Genomic DNA, 10,126 nt, shown 5'->3' with positions numbered 1-10,126 from the left:
CATATGATATCCATTTTTTGTTTTTTTACAAAGGCAATGTTTTGAACTACTGTAATGTATGGAGGGGGATCAAACTTTGGCCAAAAGGGGAAATCAAACTTGTGAATATCAGGATAGAGTTTCTAACCCGAAATTAATTGGCAACGAGTGAAGTGTCTTGTTCAAAGCTTAAAATTCTCCTTATGTGAGATTTTATATTATCAACAAAAATCTAACTTATAACAAGGGGAGGCGGACCGATGGGGAAGAATGCTATCAATCAAGTAATATAATATAATTGGTTCATATATATGTTCCAAAGTAATTTTTTGATTGAATTTCTAAATCAAGTCAACAGCGATCCTATGTTTTGGAGGTCCTAGGTGAACAAATTAAATGGGGTCTTCTACTTTTTATGTATAGTATGTGAATTTTTTTTGGTAAGTTAAAATAAATATATTATGAACTCAAATTCACAATTGTAATAGAAAAGAAACAAACATGTAATTTATACAACAATTTTATAAAATGTATCTCACTTAAATATCACTCGTCTTATATTTTTTGATTCAAAAGTATCAATTAAAGTTTACATAATCAAACTTTTCTACTATGTCCTTTCAACGAACAACATAGCCAAGCCATTCAATTTTTCTTATGATATAGCTGATCAAAATTCAATGGTCTGCTTTATATTCTTCCCTGAAAAAAAAATCAATACAAAATATAAATAATGCTGAACAACAATGAAAGATTGACTGGCTATGTTGTATCTATCGAAATCTCTTGTTTATATTCAATTTTCAACTTCTTGCTTTTTTGGTGGGTTGTCGAAAACTTTATTGTATGCTATGTTGCAGGGTTTTGGCGTTGATAAATATATGTGTTTGATTTCCTAATTGATTCAACTAGATTAATTGATTTATGCTATAAGTGGGCCTTTATTGAGTTTTCTATTTTTCATTTTGAATTAAATTTTTTTGAATTTTTTTTTTTTTACAATAATTAGTTTGGACCTAACATAATATTTATATTATATAATTTTTTTTAAATGTATGCATATATAGGGATTTATACAAATTGGCCCCCACTTTCAGGACATAATGTAATAATGGCCGCTTGTTCTTTGCTGATGATTCTATTTTCTTTCTAGCTGCTACAAATCATAATTGTGTTGTGATGGAGGAAATATTGTTTGATTATTGTTTGGCTTCTGGGCAATTAATCCATCTTGATAAATCTAATATATTTTTCAGCCCTAATACCCCTTTATGGGTTAGAAAGGATTTATGTTGGATTTTTGGGATCAAAGAAGCAGACAATCCTGGGAATTACCTAGGTTTACCTACTATTTGGGGAAGGTCTAAGAAAGAGGCTCTTAATTATATTAAAGAGCGCATTTTGGGGAAAGTCCAAGGTTGGAAGCAAAAACATTTATCGCAAGCTGGTAAGGAGACTTTGATAAAGGCTGTTCTGTTTGCTATCCCTTCTTACCCCATGTCGTGTTTCAAACTTCCAATTACTCTATGTCGCGAAATTGATTCACTTATTGCTAATTTCTGGTGGGGTAATAATTCAGTAGGGGGGAATAAAATTCATTGGAAGCGTTGGGAGCTGATGGGTTTATCTAAGGCAGCTGGAGGGATGGGGTTCAAAAACCTAGGTTATTTCAATGATGCTATGCTTGCTAGGCAAGCCTGGAGGATTATTTGCAACCCGGGGGCCTTATGGGTCCAAATTCTTAAAGGTTTATATTTTCCGAATTGCAGCTTTTTGGAGGCTCAAAAAGGAGGCCGTGCTTCGTGGGCTTGGTCAAGCATTCTAGTGGGACGGGATATCATTCTTTCTGGAGCTCATTGGCAGATTCTAAATGGATCTTCTACCTCAATTTGGGCAGATAAATGGATCCCAGGTATCCCAGGTGGTTATTTGCGACCTTGTCTCCCTGTTCCTGTGGATGCTCCTGTCAAGGTGTGTGAGTTAATTGATTGGAATCATGGAGTTTGGAATTTGTTACCCATTGCTCATCTTATCTCCCAACATGAGCTTAATGCTATTACGACTATTCCGATCCGGGGGTCTGTTTCTGGTGATCGGCTGGTTTGGCCATGGGTCAAGTCCGGTAACTTTACTGTGAAGTCGGGCTATAATTGGATTGTGAATCAAAACATCAGGTGTCCCCTGGCTAATGCTCAATCTTCACATACCATTTCTCTTGATACTTGGAAGATCATTTGGGAGTCCAAAACCCTTCCGAAAGTAAAACAGTTTCTTTGGCGAGCAGTCTCTAATATTCTCCCTTCCTTCTTAAATCTCCATAAGCGTAGGTTGTCCTCTTCGCATTTATGTCCTATTTGTTTGGAGAGTCCTGAATCAATTGAACATATGCTGGTCCTTTGTCCTTGGACAGCGTATGTTCGGTTTGGAAGTGCAATTGGCTATCGCATGGATTTGCAAAATTTTACTTCTTTGGATAGATGGTTGGGCAGTCTCTTGAGAGGGAAGAGTATGTTTTCACCCAATTCTAGGTGAATTTTGAAGGTTGTTGCTTTCACTTGTTGGCATATTTGGAAGGCTCGACGTAAATTTGTTTACAATGATATCCCAATTGTGCCTGTAGCTACTAGATCTCGTGCTTGTTTGGCTGTGTTGGAATTTTGGAATGTTACCAAGAAGCCAGTTCTTGGGTCAGTGGGTATGCCTATTCAGATTTCTTCTCCTCGTCCTTCTCATTGGCTACCCCCCATTTCTTCTTATGTTAAGATTAATATTGATGGTTCTTGGAAGTCTGGTTCTGCTATGGTTGGAGTTGGAGTTATTATTCGGAAGATTGCTGGTTCTTGTATTGGGGGTCTTGCTGCTCAGGTGCGTGCCCAATCTCCATTAATGGCTGAAGTTTTGGCCCTGAAATATGGTCTTTTGAGAGCTAAAGAGTTGAATTTGGTTAATATTGTGGTGGAATATGATTCTCAAGTGGCTATTAATTCTGTTATGAGGGATGTTTCTTCCTCTAATTGGGAGTTGTATCCTATCATTGTGGTGGAATATGATTCTCAAGTGGCTATTAATTCTGTTCTGAGGGATGTTTCTTCCTCTAATTGGGAGTTGTATCCTATCCTTAAGGATATTAGGTTTCTGAAAGCCTCTTTCACAAATCTGAATTGGGCATGGGTGCCCCGTGAAGCAAACCGGTCTGCGGATGCCATTGCCTCGCTTGCCAGGAAGGGGATGTGCTTGGAGTCGTGGCTTGTGCGACCTCCATCCTCTCTAGTTCATATTTTATCTCGGGATGGTCTTCCTTGCCCTCCGCCTGGTGCTTAATCTTTTGTTGTGTGGTTTTTCGTTTGTTTTGTTCTTTTGGCTTGTTTTTAGTTCTTTAGTTTGGTGTGTTTGTTCTTTTGTTTGGTTGGGTTTGGCTTCCCTTTGGGCCTTTGCCGGTTGGCTTTTATGATATCTTTGTTGACCGGTTGGCTCTCCTGCACACCATTTTAAGAAGTTAAGGTGTGTTCAAATATACTAAAGTTTATTTACGAACACATTGATGTTATTTGTACTACATTTATTCACTTTGTTGACTACTTTAATAGGGTGGGCCTTATCAATGTATTTGGAGCCTATTTGCATTAGAGAGGTGGTCAACAATGTGTTCAGTAATTGTGATACACATGGCACCACTTTTACGACAAAGATGATTTAAATGGAGAGAAACATTTGCAATGTTTAATTTTAAAATTTACCTCATTTGGTAAGTAGGAAGAAGATAGGAAATTATAAATAGTTATCTCATCGGTCATCAACTAAACAAAGCTTAATTAAATTACCTCTGGAACTTGGTGGCCTACTTTCTCTGCCTTCTGGGCATATTATTTCTAGTCTTTCTGAAAGTTTTTCATATGAAGGAATTAGAACTTAAATTATAACATCATATATCTTGTATTTAGAAAGAGAAAAAGTACTAAAAATACATGTGGTTTAGTCAGTCAGATATATGGATGAAGATGAAGAAAGTAAAAAAGAAAAACTCACCTATGACTCTGTGGTTCACTGCTTGATGTTTGGGGCTTATCTTTTAGACTGAGTGAAGATAATGGTTTTGAAAGAACCTGCACAGGATCAGCCTCAGCCTCATGGGAGCTGCTCGAATCCACCAGCATTCTAATTGGGACAACTGCGTCTCTGTCGCAATTGAGAAACAATGGATGATTTAAGCAATGCTAGCACAAATGTACTGTTCTACTAAACTTGAACATTTGTCAAATCCCTATATACATACCCATCAACACATCTGAGCAGGCAAAGGTTCATCTCAGCGGTTGTATAGCTACGAAACATGTTCTCAAGCCGCTTATCAAGTTCGGGAGTATCAGAAACTGGAAGAACATCCCAAATCTTCAAAACCTGGACATAATCTGAATTCTCCTGGAGAACATCTACAGACCAAATGAGATTCAGCAGCCCTTTAACTTTGTACTTCTGTAACACTTGAGCACAAGTCCCATGGACTATAGTTATTTTATTCTTGAGAGATTGGCGCCAACCATTGGCGAGCTTTGTTAATAAGGAAACCACTTCCCGATGGATCTCAGTGTCCTTAATCTTTTGTATGGAATTCTGAAATTCATTGGTGAAGCAAACCTATACAGGAAGAAGATTGATTTAATGCTACAAAACATAAAATCTGAACTCAAATATCCTAAGCACCAAGCCACTAAAAGTTTAATGTGGACTAAAAGAACGAATTCGCCTTTAAAGAGGCATGTTGTCCCATTCAACGGAAATTTGTGCACTCTATAAGCTTTGATTGATAATGTTAGGTGCAACAGAACACCATATATTGGAGGCATGCAGAACAGCAGTCCAATGTAATTCGAACGAGAAGGAAACTGTGAGATCCCACATCGACCAAACGGAGAGGGGGTGATGTGCCTTATATGGCACACCTCGCTATCCTCATAGCGCGAGGCCCCAGCCCAGAGCGGACAATATCGTGCTAGTGTGGAAATCTGCTGAGGCAGTATGGAAACTTAGGCGAGGCCTTTTGGGAGCTCACTGGTTTCGGAGTTGTAAGAACTCCGAAGTTAAGCGAGTGGGACGCCGGAGCAATCCCAGGATGGGTGACCACCCTGGGAAGTTGCTTCGTGAGCTCCCAGAAATAAAACCGTGCGGGCTGGTGAGAATGTAGCCAGGCCCAAAGCGGACAATATCGTGCTACGGCGGAGCCGGTCCGGGGTGTGACAGTTTGGTATCAGAGCCACTCTGCCGTGTGGTGCGAGTGTGCCGACGAGGGCGTCGGATCCCTTAAGGGGGGTGGATTGTGAGATCCCACATCGACCAAACGGAGAGGGGGTGATGTGCCTTATATGGCACACCTCGCATCCTCATAGCACGAGGCCTTTTGGGAGCTCACTGGCTTCCGAGTTGTAAGAACTCCAAAGTTAAGCGAGTTGGAGGCTGGAGCAATCCCAGGATGGGTGACCACCCTGGGAAGTTGCTTCGTGAGCTCCCAGAAACAAAACCGTGCGGGCTGGTGAGAATTTAGCCAGGCCCAAAGCGGACAATATCGTGCTACGGCGGAGCCGGTCCGGGGTGTGACAGAAACGTAGCAGCGCACCTTCCATTTGGCATTTTTGAACAGCAGAGAGTCAGAATTAAGTGGAATATGAACTTGGCCAAGCTCCATGAGGGCAACTTCGATGGCCTGAGCCAAGTTCTTTTCCTCATCAGCATTATAGAAACATTTGCGTTTCTTTGCGTCAAGAATTAGCTTCTTCCAAATAGAGTTACTTCTAACCAAAGTTGCTTCGTTCCCCAAAATCCAAAGACAGTGCCTACAGACACAAAGAAACAAATCAACTTCCTCAGAAGCACCAAAAATTCAGACAGTATAAGCTACTACATGTACAACCGCAATGTGACAGAAGCACCTTGCACGCGTTAGCATCACGTTTGCTCTTTGAAGATTGGAAATGAAACCAACATATCCTTCCTCGTTACATCTGACTGTGGAGATAATTATCACATCATCTTCACCACCTTGGAATCCATCAACAGATTGCACACTTACAGAGAATCCATCAGTGCCAGAAACTTCACTGTATTCTGTGACTCTCTCTTGAATTGCATTAACTTGAGCTTTGTAAGGTGATATTACCCCAACACTAACCTTCTTTTTTGTTCGAATAAATTCTGCGGTGCATAAAAAAAGTTACAGAAAAAACCTTCCAAGCATCACAATCATAAATGAAGCAGTTAAGAACCTCTACAGTAGCTTACAGTAAAAATTACCTCTGTATAGGCTTGCAACAATCTCACAGACCACAGCAACCTCAACCATATTTTTCCGACTATGCCCGCGATCAAATTCTTCTTGTCCATTGGCTACATCTATAAAGGAATAGCATCCGTACATTTTTCCCGAAAGAAAGCACTTCTCATAGCTTCCTTGCTTGACATTTGGACCGTCTAATATCTGGTTGTTGTAAAACTCCCTTTTTGGGAATAAGCTGATTGATGGATGCATTCTATACTGGACATTGAGAAGGTGCCTCTCATGTCCCAACAGTAGAAGTCTTCCGAACAAACTTCTTCCAAAACCAGCCTTCTCGGAGATCTGAAAGTGCATTGTTCAAAATTCACATAAAACATAAAAGCTTTACAAACTTTTTAAACTATACGACACAAAGGACAAAATGAAACCTTGCTTATAACCATAGCAGGGAGTTGCCTCTCATCTCCTATGAGAACAGCATGGCGAAGACCCGGTAGTTGCAAAGGAATTGCTGATTCACATTCTTTAAGCTGAGCAGCTTCCTCAATCACTAACAAATCCAGGGGTGCCTTTTCCTCTGTCTGCAATTTAGCAGAGCTTGACACGGTGCAAAATATTAAGGAAGCATTTGCCAAGCAGAATTTCCTTATTTTCTCCAACTTTTTCAAATTAGGAACACAAAATTTACGAAGCAACCTCAGTTTACGAAGAAAATCTTTTAGAACTAATTGTGACCTCTCATTAGCAAAACCAACCTCACGCAGTAAAGATTTAAGAGAATTGAGCAAATCCAGAGCTCCAATCATGTCAGTCACAACCTCTAGTGAAATGCAAGAAGTTGGTAAGTGAGTGTACAAATTTACCATGCAAAACTCCACATGCTCACCAACTGAATTAAGTTTTTCCCTCACAAACTCCTCAAAGGTCTGAAAATCATTCTCATCATCCCTTGTTGAGTACTTTTTCTGTGGATCCTCAAGCAAACCTATCATTGACTCCAACCAATGTTTCCATCCAGTCCCAGGGTTAAAACACTGGGCCAGAATTTCAATACGATAATCAAGAAATACCTCAACAAGGTCATCGTAATTATCGATCTTCATTCGCTCCCCATTCCCAAATAGAATTATATCTCCAAGTCCATACTTTCCATAATCAAGAGACTGATTAATCAATCCCAGGAGTCTCGCTGTCACTTCTAACAAGGCGACATTCGTTGGAGCACATGTTAGTGTTCTGCACTTCAACTTCGAGAGGGCAAGGAGTGACATAGCAACTGTCTTGGTTTTTCCAGTCCCAGGAGGACCCCATATTAGTTTGATGGTATTTTGGTGAGTACATTTACTCAAATTGATACAGTTCAAAACTGCAGCTTCTTGGGAATCATTTAGATCAGAGCCCATTGAGGGCCATCTATTTGAAACGGCAGCAGAGCATTTTTTCTTAGAAAAGCAAATTGAACAAGAATTCCCACCCTGTAAGAAAGAAACATAAATGCGTTGTTCGAAGCTTTGCGAATCAATTAGCAACTAAACATATCAAACAATGCACTAAGAGTAGATCATCCTTATTCTGAAAACATAGAACAAGGCCTAATTAATGTGCAGGCATGATGTTAAAGAAAAGAAAAAAAAAATTACCTGTGATGAATTGGGTTGCACTTGCAGCACATTCTTAATTATATTTGTGTTTGCCTTTTCAGAGATCAAAGCTTTCCATATGCGAACATTTGTTGTCATGTTGATCAGAAAGACAGCAAAAAGTTTTCGTCCTCCTCCTCTACTTATAGGCTTTGATGAGCGTATAAAGAGCCTATTATCTCTGCCTGGACGAACATACGCAATGAGATATGAATCTCTCAGCCTGTTCAAATGATCACTGCATGTTGGTCTAATATCAGTCAAGGCAATAAGATCTCCAGTCTGCGGCTCATAATTTTCGGCTTCTCCACTGCCCCTTATTATAATAACATAAGAAAAGTCCTTGGCATTTTTATGACGCTTAGGTTTAACAGCCAGAATTTCACAAGTAGGTGCCTGTGGCAGAGTCTCCATGCTTGAGAGTAAATCAGCATGTGTTTCCTCAACAAGCGAAGGAATGAACGTTTTCATGTAACTCGTCACAGTCGAAAATGTATCAGGAATTTCCGTCACCTGTAGTAATTACAATTTACAAACATCAAAGCAAAATTAACAGGCATGCAGAACTCATCACATTGTAATTACTACATGACGAGATACGAAGAAGAGCAGACAAACCTGGTTTTTGTATAGATTTCTGTTGAGAACATCCTCCATAGACCAAGAGAAGACCAAATCGATTAAGCCACTGTCAGCAACTCCCTCCTTTTCCACACTAGTCTCTTGATGATCCATATCTGCTAACTGATTTTCTGATATTCGCAACGAATTCTTTGTAAGTGGAAGCTCAAGTCAATTTGCTTAGCACCGAAGCAGAGCAGTGCAGCGAAAGAGACCTTCCCACCAGCTGCATTTCATGATTTCTTTTGCTTTGCAATAACAAATTGATACCCAAGTACTTTTGCAATGAATAAAGAGCTAAGCTAAGTACAAAGTAACAACTTGTAATAATTAAAGTTCATGTTAAAATAGAAAAATGGAAGGAAAATAAGAGTGGTCTCGGTTCGACCTCATAAAGTTATTGCTTGAATTATTAAAAAAAAAGAAATAAAGAAATAAACATTATAAACATTTCTTTGAGAGGAAGAAAACAAACGGGTACAAGAACATTGGAAGTGCTTTTTCTTTTTATAAAGTGACAGCTTTTTCTTTTCTTTTTTTTCTTTTTTATTTGGTTAAGGGACGATTCATTAAAAGCCCCACGGCAGAAGCCCAAAGGGGAGCCAAAACCCACCAACAAAACAGACATGCCAACATGGAACCAGAAAAACTAAAACAAGAGGAGGAAAAAAATTAAAAATTCCCAAGACATAGACAAGCCAAATAAAAAGACCATAATCCAACAAGGACAATGGGGCAAGGAACAGACCAAAGCAAAATTAACTCCAGAAAAGTAATTAGAAGAAAACGAAGATGAAAAATATAAGCCAAAGGATGTTTCAATTCATACACAAGCCAGAGTCCACTGTCCTACCTTTATTCAATACAAATTTGTATCTAATGCGAACAGAATTCAATGGATTGTAATTAATTTATAATTCAAAAGAGTCGGCGATCTAACAGCTATAACCGCGTTCATATAAATGCAAATTCGTATTTTAAACTATTTATATGTAAGGAAAAATAAGGACATCCTTACTATAGAAAGTCTATATGTACTCATCCCTGTCAATTCCTTCTATTTGTTGGGGGTAATTATAAAGAAGAATGTTTGACTTGGTTCATAAATAAAATGCTGGAATAAGGCTCAAATTCAAGATATTGAATTAGTGTTGTTAATTTTCCATTGTTGCCATAATTGGTCATCCTTCTGATGCCATTTTTTTTTTTTTTCCAGTTCTTCTTATCCACAGTGTAGGGGTTTGAAGTTAGAATCTCTTATAACATTCGGAAGAGAATTATGCTGATCGTAATGGTTTTGAAATCAATAGTGATGCATATAGATCTATTTACTCAACAAGTGAATTTAAAAGTGCAAAAAGTGAAGTTTGATGCAATGCAATGGTTCATGCTAAGTATTTTAAATATGAGATAGTTTCGTATGATATCTAATTTCTTGGGATTAACCTGATTCTTGAATCTTTTTTGGTTTTTTTTTTTTTGGTGTTTTGATTGAAATGGTCTTTCAATTATTGCTCGAGTTTTATTTTGGTACACCAACTAAATTTTTCATTTCAGTAGTCTTTCAACTCTCTATTTAGTATCAAAATCGTCCCACCGTTAAAGTTTGTTAATATTA

General features: G+C 38.6%; 1 protein-coding gene across 1 annotated transcript; it reads right to left on the bottom strand.

Annotated features, from left to right (window-relative positions):
- Positions 1 to 436: 436 nt before the first annotated feature.
- Positions 437 to 8,787, bottom strand: LOC117612519 (helicase SEN1-like). Its single transcript, XM_034341206.1, has 10 exons — positions 8,506 to 8,787; positions 7,888 to 8,400; positions 6,676 to 7,722; positions 6,265 to 6,589; positions 5,904 to 6,165; positions 5,591 to 5,807; positions 4,253 to 4,614; positions 4,006 to 4,155; positions 3,801 to 3,857; positions 437 to 681 (listed from the first exon to the last, which is right to left on the bottom strand). The coding sequence occupies exons 1-9, from the start codon at positions 8,620 to 8,622 to the stop codon at positions 3,818 to 3,820; spliced, it is 3,033 nt and encodes a 1,010-aa protein (XP_034197097.1). The 5' UTR covers positions 8,623 to 8,787; the 3' UTR covers positions 437 to 681; positions 3,801 to 3,817.
- Between the last annotated feature and the right edge of the window lie 1,339 nt (positions 8,788 to 10,126).

The sequence above is a fragment of the Prunus dulcis genome, unplaced genomic scaffold (assembly GCF_902201215.1).
Source record: "Prunus dulcis unplaced genomic scaffold, ALMONDv2, whole genome shotgun sequence".
Classification (NCBI taxonomy): Eukaryota; Viridiplantae; Streptophyta; class Magnoliopsida; order Rosales; family Rosaceae; genus Prunus; species Prunus dulcis.
This window is presented reverse-complemented; position numbering and strand designations above follow the sequence as displayed.